This window comes from Phyllostomus hastatus, unplaced genomic scaffold, assembly GCF_019186645.2.
Source record: "Phyllostomus hastatus isolate PE091 unplaced genomic scaffold, TTU_PhHast_1.1 phas_scaffold_585, whole genome shotgun sequence".
Taxonomy (NCBI): Eukaryota; Metazoa; Chordata; class Mammalia; order Chiroptera; family Phyllostomidae; genus Phyllostomus; species Phyllostomus hastatus.
In genome coordinates, this window is record NW_025334037.1 from 29,376,315 (window position 1) to 29,392,557 (window position 16,243).

Consider the following 16,243-nt stretch of genomic DNA (forward strand, 5'->3'; position numbering starts at 1 on the left):
TTAAAGTAAAAAATTTTCGAGCTTAAAAAGAAAGCCATTCCTTTTAATAAAAACTATTTCTTCAACTTAAAATGTATCTGATCATTTCAGATACTATTGAAGTGTGCTTGGTGAGGACTAAGAAGGAGCCCAAATTTCCCCCAGTTCCAAAGGACATTCCTCCAGCACTGAGTCTGGACAGCCAGGGGAACCTGGGGAATAAAGGTCTTACATAAACTGACTTACACTCCTGTACATCCGGGAAGGGTGAGGCAAAAGCAGCCTGTGCACCGTCTGATTGGTTAGTATCAAGATTGTCACGTGAGTCTGAGTCTCACAGACATGGACCCCTCCGGGCAAGAGGCTGCAATTTTGAAACCTGAGGCGAACTGCATTATTCAACAGGTTTATGTCCAGTGACTCTTCCACGAGCTCCAGTGCATCTCCGGAGGTCTTCCTGTTTAAAAAAAAAAAAAAAAAAGACAAAAAAAAAGACAATTGTTTCAGAAGTTTATGTTTGTCTTTCTAACTGACTGTTGCACTGAAATATATGAAAATAATTTATGGGTGAACTCTCCCAATTTGAAAAATTTGGACAAATTCAGACCAGTGTTTATGTTCTAAACTGCCACATTATATAGATTTACAAAACAGCAGAATATAAAATTCAAATCTTATTATATGACTCTGTTAAAAGATGGTGTTTCCAAACTTGACAGTCCATTTATTTAGAATATTCAATACAGTTAAACTCCACTACGTCACGCCCCCTGCCCATCACTTGTGGAGGCCGTAACTGCAGCCCCAACCTCAGCAACCCTGCCACACACGGGTGTTTCTCCTATTACTCCTGTCACCTCTGCCGCTGGGTGCAGGGCAGACTGTTCCTCAGGCGCCACTCTGCCCTGGGGCGGCCCATCACCTCACTGACCGTGTTACCCACATCCTTCCCCCAAGAGCAGGTCCCCTTCCAGCAAGCAAAGGCCAATCTCTGACTCTCTCAAGTATTTCCCTCCTGCCCCCATCTCTCCTTCTTCCAGAGCCTTCCACAGACTTTCAAATCCACTCTTCCCAGGCCTCTCCCCTTCCATCACCCCTTCTGGCCCCCACCCAGCCACCTCATTTTCTCCATTCTCCTCTATGGCCGAGCTTTCTCTGCGTCCTCACCGGTCTTATACTCTTCAACCTACCCTCTTCTTACCGAGGTCACCAGACCAACTCCAAAGGACTCCTCAGTCTTCTAACTTGACCTCTTCACAGCAGTCATCCACAAACTTGACCGTGCTGTCCTTCTCAAACCCGTCTCTACTGACTTCCACAGCACCCTCTCCTGGTTTTACTCCCGCGTCTCTGGGCATACCCTCTCCTTCTCCCTCACCTGACCCCCACATGTTAGTTCCCGAACCTTGACCCCGGGTCATCTTCTGTGCTCACAGTACACATTCTGCAAAGCACATCTTATCTACTCGCACAGCAGTAAGCACCACTGGAGGTCTGATGACTCCCAGAGCTACTTCGTTCCTGGTAACTCACGCTGTGTCATCAGCACAAGCTTCTGGACCCTCAACCTCATCTCTGAATAACGCTTCCTTCCTGCCTCCTGGTTGAAGTTGGGTTCTGGGTCTTCCCAGAGGACAGCGTGCCCCGGAGTCCTCTCTAACGGTGGTAGCCTTCTCAACCACACTCCTTGCAGTGGGGCCTCAGGGTAGGGCACACATGTCCTGCTGGTTCCCCCCTCCGTGCCCAAACCAGTCAGCACTGAAGGTCATGCAGTCGGATACCACCTGCTACCCTGTTCACTGCAGACCTCTCTCATTTGAGGAAGTCTAGCTCGAGTCAGTCTCACTTCTCTTGCCATAATTCTAAATGATTTCAACACGCATGTTGCTTTCTAATACCTCACTTTCTCAGCTTCTTCAATGCCTCTCTAGTGGTTTCCCTCGACTGCAAACAAACATACTATTATCTCTCCCCTATACTGCTCTGCTGTCCTCCGTTCAATTTCTCCCCTTACAGCAGTGCTCCTTGAGAGAGTTGTTTCACACCCACGATTCCTCTCCTCCCCTTCTCTCTTGAACCCACCCCACTTGGGCTGTTGCACCAGTACTGCTGCAGTTCCTGACAAGGCCACCAATGACCCCCACGGTGCAAGGCCAGTTTTCATGTCTCTGACTTACGTGTGGTACCTCACAGTGTTTTCACTCTCCTGTTTCTGGAAAGATCTCCCTTAGCTTCTGGAACACCACTCTGTTTTTGTTCAACTCTTACTTCACTAGCTGCTCCTTCTCGGTCTCCTTCACTGGTTGCTCACCTTCCTAAATACTGGCGTGCCCCAGGGTTCAGTCCTCAGACAGCTTCTCTTCCCTCATCTACCCAATAGTTTTCAAGTGGGGGCTATTTCTACACCCGACTCACCAAGGACACACAGCAATATCTGGAGAGATGTTTTCACTCGTCACGACCAAATGTGTGTATGGGCACATGTGTGTGCGCATGTGTACACTACTGGTATGTATGTAGTGAGGAGAGGCCAGGGATGCTGCTCAACACCCTACAACGTAGAGGAGATTTATCTGGCTCCAAATGCCAACAGTGCAGGGGCTGGGAAACCCTGATTTCTGTTCATTCTCTGGGCAATCTCATTCAGCATAGCAGCTTTAAATGCCATCGAATACCAACAGTTCCCAAATCTGTATCTTCAGCCCAAAGTCTCCACTGAACTCATGACTCCTGCCAACACTTCCATCTGGACACCAAACAGGGATCTCAAACTAAAGCCATCAAAAAATAAAATTTCCGGACCCAGCAAATCCGAAAAACAAAGAAACAAAAACAACTGCTTTACCTGCACTCTTTCCAACTCAATGAATGGCACCTCTATAACTTCTAGTTATTCAAGTCAGAAGTTTGGAGATCATCCTCGAGTCCCCTCTTTCTGTATGCCCTACGCCTGTTCCAGTAGTAAATTCTAACAAAACTCACCTTCAAAGCATATCCACAGTCAGAACTTTTCTCACTGCCACCAGGACCAGCTTGGTCTAAGTCCCCATCATCTCTTGTCTGGACTGTGACACCAGCCTCCTAATTGGTCTCCCTGCCGTCACCCTTTCCCCACTACACTCTGCTTGCAACCTACAGCCACAGCAATCCTTTAAAAACACAACGTAGATCATGCTGCTCCTTCACTGAAAACCCTCAAATAGCTTCTTCCTGTATCACGCAGAGTAAAAGTCAAGGCCCTAAAATAACCAACAAAGCCCTGATGTGGCCCTCGGGGGCCTTTCTTATTACTCTAGCCTTTGCTCACTCAGCTGCAGACGCAGGGCCTCCTGTCCCTGTCTGAGCATAGCATACAAGCTCCTGTCTCAGATTCTGTGCACTTTTCTTAAAAAAAATTTTTATTTATTTTTACAGGGGATGGGAAGGAGAAAGAAAGGGAGGGTAATATCAGTGTGTGGTTGTCTCTCACATGCTCCCTACAGGGGACCTGGCCCACAACCTGGCCATATGTCTCGACTGGCAATTGAACTGGCAACCCTTTGGTTTGCAGGCCTGTGCTCAGTCCACTGAGCTACACCAGCTGGGGGTTATGTGCACTTTTTTCTCGGGAAAGGATGTAACATTACCAAAGGGCTGCTACACACACACTTTCCGTTTAGTACATCTAAAACAGGGGTGTCAAACTCATTTTCACCGGGGGCCACATCAGCCTCATTTTGCCTTCAAAGGGCCAAATGTAATGTTAGGACTGTATAAATGTAACTACTCCATAACAGTTAAGTGAGAGCTCGGTGCTGCTGCCGGGTAGAATCAAGGTGTGGGGCTGGATAAAACAAGGTGGAAGGCCAAATTCGGTGCCTGGGCCTTGTGTTTGCCACCTGTGATCTAAAAGAATTACTCATCTCTCAAACACCTGTATTCCAGTTTTCAGTAAATGACAACTTCTCTACCCTATATCTGGTTAGTTGCATCTGAAACCAGGGAATTGTCCTTGCTCCTTCATTTCCCTTATCACTTCTGATGCGTACTCAATCTATACAAAGTCCTAGTGCACCTGCCTTCTCACTGTATCTGGAATCTACCTATTTCTTTTTATAGCCACTCCCACAATTGTGCCACCAGCATCTCTTACTTGGGCCACCAAAAAAGCAACTTGTTCTTTTCTATTATACTCATCCAACCCAAATTCACTTTCCACAAAGTAGATTAATTTTTTAAAAATGCAATTTTGATCATGTTAATAACCCTGCAAAGCCTTTCAATGATTGCTCAATGTACCTAAGATAAAATCCAAAATCCTTAAAAAGGACCTGAGGGTCCTTCATAACCAGTCCTTCCTACTACCCCAACCTCAGCACCTCTCACATCACGCTCTCCTGTTGCACGGAAGCCACAGTTAGTCAGTTCTCCAAGTTCTTTCCACCTCATGGACTTTGCATATGGTGATCCCACTTACTGAACTGCTCTGTCTCCAAACCCCCTGCCAGGCTAACCATTCATCCTTCAGATCTCAGGTTAAATGTGACTTCAAGTTAAATGTGACTTCCTTAAAGGCCTTCCCAGCCCCACAAATAACGTTTGGCCCTCCCATTAGCCTCTCAGAGTCCCTATAATGTCTTTTTCCTTCTTAAAAGCGCCCTATGAAAGGCGAGTCCACATCTAACACTGCTACATCTTGCATGATGAAAATGGTGGTCGTGGTGGTTTTTGTTCATCATTTCATCCCAAGCACATCTAGCACAGTACCTGACATGAAAAAGCTCAAACATGTTTGTAGAACGAAGGAAGCTTTAAAGCACTATAAAAACACAATGCGCTTAGTTTAAAACTGGCCTTTAGGGCTCTATCCCCTAAACTACATTTCCTCTGCTTTAAATGCAGTCCTGAGAAAGCACACCTCCTAAATTTTCTCCTGAATCACATATGATTAGAAAACAGTCTCTCTCTTCTCCTGTCGGTTACCGCTTTGGAGAATGACAGCAAACAGCCACGAAAATTCAGACGCCGAACAACCCGACCTTCTAGGGGGCGTGGGCAAACACAGCACTTACCAATGAATGAACCTGTTTCTGGTGACGGATAACAACTTGCCACTTTCCACATAGTAGAAGCCTCCCGCGCTCTCACTGTATTTCACGGTTCCGGTCAAGACATTTGCAGTCCCTGCAAAAGGAGAGTGATCAGCCTGCACACATGGTTGCCTGGGGATGACAGGGACTGATGGCGCAGAGGAAGCAGAGGATGAAGGTCTGACAACCTATACAAAGAGAAGGGGAAAAAGAGAAGGAAGAAGTAGGACACTAAGGAAGCTCTGATCCCAGGTCTATAGCCATGTGGATTTAAGAGGATGAATTGGGGATCAGTGATTTAGGGATCCACGGGAGGAGCTTGAGGGGAAGAATAGGATCGCTCCCTCCTTGGCTGCTTCCGTACCAACGCTGCAAACTGTGAATTCCCGAAAGTGCCTTGGCCTTTCGCGCTCAGCACCGCTGAGCTCCACGAAGCTCCGTTCCAGGGATCCCGCCGCCGCCATCTTCCCGCCGCTGCCGCGGAGACCGACGGGACACCAGCGGGACCCAGCGGCTGTCGTCACTTCCGGGGGCGGGGCGGGCGGAGGCGCGGACAGATGAAAAGGCCCCGGGAGGAGAAAGGCGGTTCCGATCTTGAATTGCAGAGATCCCACCGAGTTGGCTGGAAGCAAGGGTGGGCAGGGAGGAACACCGAGAGAAAGGGGTAGGGGGAGCCGACTCTGCCTGCGGAACCTTGGCGCGGCTGGTCAAGACGCCTCCAGGGTGCGGTTCCCTTTTCCCGGCGGCCCCAGGGTAGTGGGGGCGGGGGCCCGGTTTGTTTCCATTTTTAAAAAGTCGGCGCGGGCTGCGAGTCTGAACTCCCTAGAGGGCGAGGTCCGGGGGACCGGGCAGATCAACGCCCTCTTCCGGATTCCGAGTTCGCGGTCCCCGCCTCTTGCGTCTGGGTGTCACTCTGTGAATCTCCACCTGGCCTCCTTTTCTTCGCCTTTCCCCGACACTTGGGGCCGGGACGAGGGGAAGTGAGGGGCAGAGGGTCCTTTTGTGTTGCATTTTTTTTTTCGGGAGACTATTCTGTATGATAAGACATAATGGATTTAATAAAAACATTGGTGCTGAGCAACCTACTGAGATTACTTAAATTCGGCTCACATGTATGTATGCGTGAAAGGAATGTGCTTTTCCTTCCACCCGTGATCTGAAGGTTGGGAAGATACTGCAGCTTAATCCGTATCTAGAGCTGCGTAGATGCACAATGTTGAGGAATATACTGATTTTGATGGGGAAAGTTTTTTTTTTATCCTTGGTAGAAAATGTTCGTTAAGCACTTCTGATACTACTTGTTATTACCAGTGACCACAACCCTTCTTTGTCTTTCTCTGTTTCATTCATCCTGTTCTGACCACATTTTTTCTCTCTGCAGCTCACTCCAGGATACCAACTCTAGCAATGCGATCCCTCCATTCTTTGTACAATCCACCTTTGGATTGGTTCTACCACCTTTTCGCTGTGTTTTACCTCCTCGATGTTTCCTTCTTGCTCTGCTTAAATTCTGTTAAACTACTCCCATGCCCAGCTCTGTTCAACATATTCTGGTAAAAACTACAACTGTGAGCCCTGGCTGGTGTGGCTCAGTGGATTGAGTACCGGCCTGCAGGGTTGTGGGAGTCAGGGTTGAGGGCCAAGTCCCCAGTGGGGGCCTCTGAGAGACAACCACACATTAATGTTTCTCTCCTTTTCCTCCCTCTCGCACTGTGATTAAGTATTGCACCAATGGAGCTTCCTGCTTTTTATATTCTCCCCACCCCCTTCTACTGGCACAAAAGAGGCATTCAGAAAGTATTTGATGAATGAGTAAGTGAATGAATGAATCCAGCAAGAATTGAGGCACTGAGTGGCATGGAAAAAGAGTAAATTTGGAGGAATGTTTAGGAGGTAAAGTCAGTAGGATCTTCTGTATGGGCATGAAAGGAAGAGAGAAGGTCAAGTCTAGGATGGTTCCTATGTTTTTCTCTTGGCAGCCAGGTGAATGGTAGATGCTGTTAACTGGTGGGAACAGTAGAGGAGGAGCAGATCTGGCGAACAGGAGAGAAAGCTGAGTTGTATTTCCTTGCAGGAACAATCAATACTGGTGGTAAAGGTTCTAATATTGCTGAATGCAAATGCTGCATTATTGAAAAGAACTACCACTTAAAATACTTTTCCTGAATCAGGATTTCAAGCTCCCGAGATTCCACCCAGATGATACAGAATAATCTCCCCATCTTTAGATCCTTAAACTTAATCACATTTGCGAAGTCCCTTTTGCTATGTAAGGTAACATACTCATAGCTCCCAGGGATCGGGACATGGGTATCTTTCTTTTGGGAGGGGTTGCTTTTTCTACCTACCATGTTTATGATTTACTAAATATGTCCCATTCTAATTTCATCCTCTAACTTCCTTATACGGTGGTAGTATTCCTGTAAGGTAGATAACTTTTCTCAAGCTCTTGTTAAAAATACAGTTTCCATCAGTTGTCAACCCAGAGTTCAACCTCACCGTTTCCCACTAATAAGGACAACCAGATGTGAAGTACCTCCTGGTGTGATACAAAGTGAAGAATACAGCATCATCTAAAGGGCATTTTTAAAACTTTGTTAAGATAATGTTCACATAAAATTCACCTCTCTGAAGTGTACAAGTCAATGATTTCTGTCTGTTGACCCAGTCCTGTGACCATCACCACAATCTAATTTTGGGACGTTTTTATCGCCCCAAAAGAAATCTCATAGTCATTAGCTATCACTGCCCATCTGATGTGGCCACTGGTAAGCAGTGTCCGCGGTGATGTGGATGAGACGAGGCAAATTCACATGGATTCTGAGTTCTGTGGAAGGAAAGGGGAGGGCACGCCAACCCTTGCCTTGATAGGCTTTTATTGCTTTACTAGGCACACTACATTGAGGATGGTCCTCATTTACTATGCACAGGTTCGCTTTAGGTGGTTACCTTTTACAGAAAATAAAGCAGAGGATGTTGCTAATTACATCACAGAAGAAGGATATTTGCAAATGCAAAGGAAAAAGTGGTTGAACTGGTTACACTCATCTTTGGAAGATTTAGCATAGATTTTAGGAAGTTACTTTAAAGACATGCAGTAAACATTTGCTGCCTCAATTCAAGGTGAGGGAGTTTTAGCAAAAAGCAAGTCTCAAAGTTGCCTAGGTACAATGCAGGCCTGATTTCCTATAGCAGAACCTATCCATGGGCGTGGATCCTGTGTGCTGGACCTCGCTTTCCACTGGCCTCTCCGAGTGGGAACTGGGCCCACGCCACACAGAACAGTCTCCTATATCCATCCTCTCCCCTCCCCAGCCAAAATTACTAATCTATATTTCTACAGATTTGCCTATTCTGGACATTTCATATAAATGGAATCATACACATTTGTGACCAGCTTCTTTAACTTAGCATAATGTTTTCAAAGTTCATCTTTGGGGTAGCATAAATCAGTACTTCATTCCTTTTAATGGCTGACAATAGTTCACTGTATGGATGTGCAACATTGTACTTACCCATTCATCAGTTGCTGAACATTTGAGCTGTTTCCACTTTTTGGCTATTGTGAATAATACTGCTATTAACATAGGAAGTATTCTTACCAAAAATGCTTAATCCAGATTGTGGTAGGCAGAATAATGGTCCTCCAAGATGTCTGTGTCCTAATCCCTGGAACCTGTGAATGTTACTTACATGGCGGAAGGACTTCGTACAAGTGAGTAGGTTAGGATGTAGAGATGGGGAGAGGGTCCTGGAACCTGCAGGTGGGCTCTGTCTAGTTACATAGTTCTTAAGAGGAGAGAGTGTTTGCCTGCTGAAGTCAGAAAGAGAGATGTGAGGACAGAGGAAAGGTCAGAGAGAGGTGACATTGCTGGCATTTAAGATGAAGAAGGGCCACAAGCAAGGAATGTGGGCAGCCTGCAGCAGCTGGAAGAGGCACAGAAACAGGTTCTTTAGAAGGGAATGGAACCCTGCCAACGCCTTGACTTTAGTCCACTGATTTTTGCTCTTAAGTGAAGGGGGCTACCTTGCCTATGGCTATGCTGCTTGCATCTAGTCAGTGGTCAATCGGGAAAGTCTAAAGGTCCTGCCCCCCAGCTTTGATGTAGGGTAACTGAAGGACCATCCTAGTTCCCACAGTGCTACGTGGGGTTGGGTGAGGCCTCAACTCCTTTTCTGCCCAATCCTGCCTCTCTTAGTCTTTCTGAGATGCAGTTCCTGAGATCACTCTCCAATAAACCTCCTGTGTGAAAATCTGTGTCTCAGAGTCCGTTTTCTAGGGAATCCAATATGAGACACACACACATGACATCTTATCTAAGGATGGGCAGCCAGTTGGGAACAGCAGGGAAAAAGAATTGGGAAAGGGAAAGAGTTTAGGGGAGGATCTATTCTAAATTGCAAAATTGGTAAGGAAATATTGGGGAAAAACATCAGCTGGGCATTAGGAGACAGTTCCAAGTTCTAGCTCTGTCTCAACTAGTCTCATCATTTGGCAAGCCCCCTAACATCTCTGTGCCTCGGTTTCTTAGAAGAGGGTGTTAAACATATTGATCTTCAAGCTCTCTTCTGGCACTGAAGCTCTAGGGTCCGTGGCTGACAGTCAGAGGCAGGCAGCATCTACACCTTCACCTCTCCATCTCTCCTTAATTTCCAGGCTGTGGACAGAGCCCGACCCAAAAGCTCCCCAGGACTGCCATGTGATCAGTGTGCATATTTAAGGTAGCCATATTCTTTCATACTTCTTTTTCTTAAAAAAACAAAAACAAAAACAAAAAACAAAACTGGTTGTTTCATTGATGAGGGCCTCTTACAGTTTCCTAGGAATCTAAGAATTACAGTTTTTGACAGTGAGCTGTCTCATTGCTCTTATCTTCAATATCCATTGGAATTCTCAGGATTTAAAAGTTCCTAATAAGTGTTTGAATGAATGAGTAAATGAATGAATAAATGCACATATGCATTCTTAGAAAACTCAAATACTTCTTGAACTATTCAGTTCTGGTTGGCATGGATGTAATCTACTGTATTTTGCCGTGCACAATGTGCTTCTGTGTATACTGCGCACCCACATTTTTGGCCCAAACTTTCAAGAAAATCTCCCATTTTAATTTTTTAAATTCAATTATTTATTTATTTGTATTTAGAAACAAAACCAACTATTGTAGTCAAGGGTATTATTTTGCTTATGAACATAGTTATTGCTTTCTAGAGTTACACTTTTAATGCATAAGGATAAATAAAAGAATTAAAAACATTTATATAGATACAGAATTAGTACTACCCATGTAGAATGTGCATCCGTATTTTTCCCTCAAAAAGTGGGCCAAAAAGTGTGCATTATGCATAGCCAAATACAGGTAAATGGAATCTTATTGCCATCTAGTGGTCTGGTGGTATTAGTAACTTCATTTAGAAACAAAATGTGGCATTTTACCAAGATTGTTGTTTGGGCAGCAAATGTGATTTACGGATACTTTCATGAGAAAAAAGTGTTTAACAACTGACGCCATATTCTGAGAACGTTTGGGTTTTCAGGATCACCCCTACAGGGTGTGCGGAAGTGAACAGTGTTATACATTGAACTTGAAAGCACATTTTCCTGAACTAACTTAAGGCTATTCCTCAAAGGAGAAACTTGGTTTAATAAGTATGGGAAATGATGATAAAGAAAGTTCAACATGTACTTTCCTGCAGAACTTCTCAGAGACATTAATAGGATATTGTGCTTTGTGAAGCTCCAAGAGGGGATTATGCGTGACGTGTTTTCCAGACTCTGGGGGAAGATACTTTGGGAACACTGCTTTATTATCGTCTCACCATATATTAGAACCATCTATGAGCTGACACGGTTTTCCTGGCTACAAAGCCTTCACTGACCTTCATACCCATGCTCTAGACACAGTGGATTCAAGGAGCATTGTAAGAAGTCAGTAATCATGCCTCACATTTATACGGATCTTAGTTTGGGGGCAGTAATTTCTTTGATTTAAATTAGTATTGTTTCACATTGAACACTGTTTTGATGTAATGTGCTTTCTTTTGGATTCTGGGAGTGTGGTCTCCTGCCCCGTGCACAGTTACTTTCACTAATTGTTGTCAGTGACAGCAGAAATGACTTAAAGTTTTCTACTTCTGTAGGTTTCTATGTAGCCTTTTTACCTATGTCTTCCTGCATTAACCATGGCGACTAAATTTCAAATTCCTGACAGGAGCTTCATTTATCCTTCACTTATTCTCTCATTCTTTAAAAAAAAAAATCCCCACTGGTGGATTAAAAAAAAAAATTAGAGACAGAGAGAGGAAGGGTGGGGTGGCGGGGAGAGAGAGAGAGAGAGAGAGACACACACACACACACACACACACACACACACACACAGTTTGGTTGCATCCCATATGTGGCCTGGGGATTGAACCCACAATCTTTTGGTGTACTGGATGACATTCCGACCACCTGAGCCACATTAGTAAGGGCTATTCCTTCATTTTTTTTTTTTTTAGTTGCCATCAATAAGAAATTTACTTGTTTTTTAAAAATCCAAATGCTGGCATTGTCCAGAAAAATTTAACAAGTTTATTTATATTGTTATAAAGTTGAACTGCTTGAAACTTGTTCACTGAAACACCTTGACTTGCATTAATGCTTTATGTCCCCGCATTTATATTAAAAAATTCACACACAAATGAAAATGGAAAAACGGCCAATATCTGATTTCTGTCCCTTATTTTCCACTTGCAATCATATACTTAGGTACCTTTTTGACCCCATGGAAAAAAAATATCTAACGTTCAGAACTACCAATAACAGGAAGAAGAGAATTTTTTATTTTTTAAAGAATGAAATGTTTCCCATCATGGTGGATTCATAAGCACGTTCTCCACGTATGTGGCGTGCTAGCTGGATGTCTTTTGGCGTAATTGTTACACGTTTGGCATGGATAGCACACAGGTTGGTGTCTTCAAAAAGGCCAACCAGATAGGCTTCACTTGCCTCCTGCAAATCACCAGTAGTTGCACTCTGGAAGTGCAGATCTGTTTTGAAGTCCTGAGCAATTTCTCACACCAGACGCTGGAAGGGAAGTTTGCGAATCAGGAGTTCAGTGGACTTCTGATAACGTCTAATTTCACGAAGTGCCACAGTACCAGGCCTGTAACGATGAGGTTTCTTCACCCCTCCAGTAGAGGGCGCACTCTTGCGAGCGGCTTTGGTAGCCAGTTGCTTCCTCGCTGCTCTACCACCGGTCGATTTGCGGGCAGTCTGCTTTGAGCCATGGTATAGGGACCTCTTTACTTACCCCCCTTCTCCTTCTGCTGGAGCTCAGCAAGCTGGAGGAGGTGCTGGCGTTAGAGAGCGGAGGCGGTTGCGAACAAAATTGAAAGATCTATTCCTTCATTCTTGATTGCACATCTACCACGTGCTGGGCACTGAGGGGTAGCAAGCTCCCTTGGAATGCGAGCTTATGCAGTCAGGGGTCCCGTCTGCCCTGTTTTCTGTTGTCTCTCTGGTTCCTAGCATCGTGGCTGGCACTGTTGATAAGGTGTTTGTAGACAGAATAAAAGTTCACACTCTGCATTTGGGGTTCTCCCAGTTAAACAGAGCGACACTAAGGAGAAATACAGATAACAGCAAAATATCATAATAATTATAAGAGAGAGATGTAGAAAAGGGAGAGAGAACATTCCAGGCAAAAAGTCTTGAAAGCAGGGAGAGAACTGGGGTGAGGAGTAGTTGAGAAGGTGAGGTCATCTTGTAAATATTTTTTCCTTTCCTGTCCAAGAGTTTAGATTAATTTAGAAGTCTTTCCTAGCCCTGGCTGGCGTAGCTCAGTGGCTTGAGTGTGGGCTGCGAACCAAAGTGTTGCAGGTTCGATTCCTAGTCAGGGTACATGCCTGGGTTGCAGGCCATGACCCCCAGCAGCCGCACATTGATGTTTCTCTCTCTCTATCTCTATCTCCCTCCCTCCCCTCTCTAAAAAAAATAAATAAATAAATAAAATCTTAAAAAAAGTCTTTCCTTACAACTCACTGCTTAAAGTGCTTACTAATTTTTTTTAAAGATTTTATTTATTTATTTTTAGAGTGAGTGGAAGGGAGGGAGGAAGAGAGGGAGAGAAATATCATTGTGTGAGAGATACATCTATCAGTTGCCTCTCGCACACCCCCAGCTGGGGACCTGGCCCGCACCCCAAGCATGTGTCTTGACTGAGAATGGAACCCGCAGCCTCTGGGTTTGCAGGCCAGCACTCAGTCCAGTGAGCCACACCAGCCAGGGCAATAAATTCTTATTGTAGGTTTGGTATAAGAATTTTGTTTTATCTCAAATCAAACTTTGTAAATGGCCGAAAACATTTTGGAAACATTGATCTGACGTCAGGACACACAGCCGTCCCATGGGGGCCTGTGAGAACCCTGCTGAAAGAGCACAGACGCCACTGTAAGGCTGGTAACTCCTGGGGATGCCGGGACGACATTGTAGGGACCAAATGCCCTCCCTTGCTGTCTAGAATTTTGAAGTTGTCCCCAGGGAACCCCCAGGGCACAGGAGAAGGTTCTTTAAAAAGCAACACTGGAATAAGTGAAGTGTGCCAGTGACTTCTCACTTCCCTTTTCATTATTCTTCCTCTGCTCTTAGGGAACCACCCGGGCCACCCTTCAGACGCCCAGGCCCCCTGACGGCCCCCGGCAGCCCGGGGTTCCCACTCGGACCGGACCCGCCTGTGCTTTGTCCTTATCCTGGAGGACATATGCCCTGGACTTTTTCATCTTTGATAAATGTTTCCCATAAATTCCACGATGTTATGATTCATTACATGCTTAATTAAATGTTATTTTTATCTCCTTGTCAGAGCTTGCGCATAATTTAATTCACACAATCAGGAAAAAAGAATCCTTGCTTGAACCATATGTCCTGAGATTTGCTTCTAAAATGTGGTGCTATTCCTATCAACGCCAGCTGTGATATCATCGGAAGTGACCTGACATGGATTCACGCTGAGGTGCTGATGAGATGAAAGCTTAATAAGTTGTCCTTCCCAGAGGTTTGGGAACTGTACTCACATTGTCTTAATCCACAGACTGCCACTCTGCTCATTAGTTGGGGGTCCCTTTCTTCCACAAGGCCATTTTTTCAACACAGTGAAGCTGCTTGCAGTGGACTGGAACTGACATGTAATGTACATTTGATTTATCATCTAATTCAAGGGAATGGAGTTCCAGTGGTGGAGTTGGAGGCATGAACAGGGAACTGGATGTGTAGGAAGGTTGAACAGGGACACTTAAGTCTTCTCAACAAAATACAATTAATATTGACCTTAAAGACCAAGATCAAAGCTGATCCAGTAAAGTGTTTTATATGCATGTATAGACCCCAGAGCTGCTTTAAAAAATTATTTATGTTTAAGAGAGAAGGGAAGGAAAAGAGAGGGAGAGAAACATCAATCAGTTGCCTCATACATGCTCCCAGCTGAGGATCTGGCCTACAACCCAGGCACATGCCCTGACTGGGCGACCCTTTGGTTTTCAGGCCGGTGCTCAATCCACTGAGCCACATGAACCAGGGCCAGAGCTGCTTTTTCGAGTAAAAGCATACAATACCATTAAGAAGCTAGAGATTCAGATTTTCGAGTACAGCCTCTCATGAGATCTACAGTCATATGAAGTTGCACCCGCTTCAGATGCTCCCATCTTACTCTGTCTTTCTTAAAACCTCAGGGCTGTCCCTTCTTTTGTTGCTGTGTGACCATGGGCAGCACCACTCCACCTGCCCACATCTTTGTGTCCTCCTCTGCCCAATAATGATGGCGATAAATAGCAATTGGGAAATGATTGTCATCTGTTTAATTCTTTTTCTCCTTTCTTTGGCATCTGAAAGTTCTGTAACTGTCTTCCTTCCGTTGTTCTACTCTTTCAAAGAGTAAAAAGTTCAAACCATTAAAAGAGAAAGCGTTTTTAGAAGTATTAGCCCTTCCTCATTTTGCCTGCCAACTTTCAATTTGGTGCAGGTGCTGTCAGATGTTTATGGGCAACTAAAAGAAGTCATTTCCATATCGCAGGGCAAGGATGCTGGTTGACCAGAGGAAGGGTCAGGAGTCTGATTAGAGGCTCCAGTTTGGGGTCAGAGGCCAGTGCTTTTCTAAATCCCGGACTGCAGTGTTGTTTCAGCTCGCCTTTGTCATTGCTGCAAGAATGTGTGGAAATTCAATAAGTCAAAATGTCCATCTGCAGTCTCAGGCCTGGCAAAGCTTCTATAGGCAACCACAGGTCCGCACCCAGTGATTGTTTATATTTCTCCTGCATCCTCCAGGATCCTGCTTACGCACCAATTTCTGTTGAGTAATGATGCATGGAGCCAAGTCCGAATGGTAATGTTCCTTGTCTGCCTTCTCGGCCTGCTTCTGACGCTGGCCTCCAACAAAACCAGCCCCGAGAACGATTTGTTTCTGATCTCCAGCCAAGAAGTCTAACAATTCTCTCCCTTCCTTTCCATCGCCTGCTTCTTCCTTGCCCATGCCAAGTCTGGGACTTTCCTCGTCTAGAGACCAGCACAGGCAAGGAAATGAACTTTCTTCGGCTGTGACAGATCACTTCACAGAAAATGTGCCCTTTGTTCTCATTCAAATGCCTTCCACTTAAATGACATTTCTCTCTAAGGCTTCTGCAGCCGTATCTGTACTAGCCACTTCATTTCCGAAGACTAAGAAGTGGGCGTTGCAACTCTCATTTTTCTTATTGGGAAGCAACCATTCAGAAAGGCGGACTGATTTGTCCAGGGATCTAGCTCCTAGCAACCGCGGCTGAGACAGAGGAAGCAAACCCTTACATGCACCTACAGAAAACAGAACGACCCATACAGGTCGGACTGTGGATCACCGATTCCACCACGAGTCAGAAACTTTTAGTTCACGTGTGGGTACACACAAGGATGGCCCAGCAGGATTAGAGTCCTCCTTCCCGCCGTGAACCAGGCACCTGACCTCGGGCAAGTCCCTTCTCTTCTCCGGGCCTCGCCTCCTCATCTGTAGAACAAGGCAAGTGGGTTTCACAACCTGTTAGGTTTCTTTCTAATGTCAGGAACCCACAACTAGGAAAATGCTGAGAGAAGGGCATATGGTTCAAATGTCTTTAAAAAGTCAGCAAAACATCTATGTATAACACTGTAACAATAATCCTGGGAAATGAAAATGTGTCTATACTGT

The 16,243-nt window shown here is 45.2% G+C and overlaps 1 protein-coding gene and 1 pseudogene across 1 annotated transcript in view; both read right to left on the bottom strand.

Annotated features, from left to right (window-relative positions):
• NUP160 (nucleoporin 160) overlaps nucleotides 1–5,743 on the bottom strand; it is a 40,425-nt gene extending 34,682 nt beyond the window's left edge. The window contains exons 1-3 of the mRNA XM_045825630.1: nucleotides 5,413–5,743; nucleotides 5,031–5,142; nucleotides 226–436 (exon numbers count right to left, since the gene is read on the bottom strand). Coding sequence (XP_045681586.1) covers nucleotides 226–436; nucleotides 5,031–5,142; nucleotides 5,413–5,512 — 423 coding nt within the window. The 5' untranslated portion in view covers nucleotides 5,513–5,743. The remainder of the gene's footprint in view (nucleotides 1–225; nucleotides 437–5,030; nucleotides 5,143–5,412) is intronic.
• Nucleotides 5,744–11,596: 5,853 nt separating this feature from the next.
• LOC123809936 lies at nucleotides 11,597–15,556 on the bottom strand (annotated as a pseudogene).
• Nucleotides 15,557–16,243: the final 687 nt, after the last annotated feature.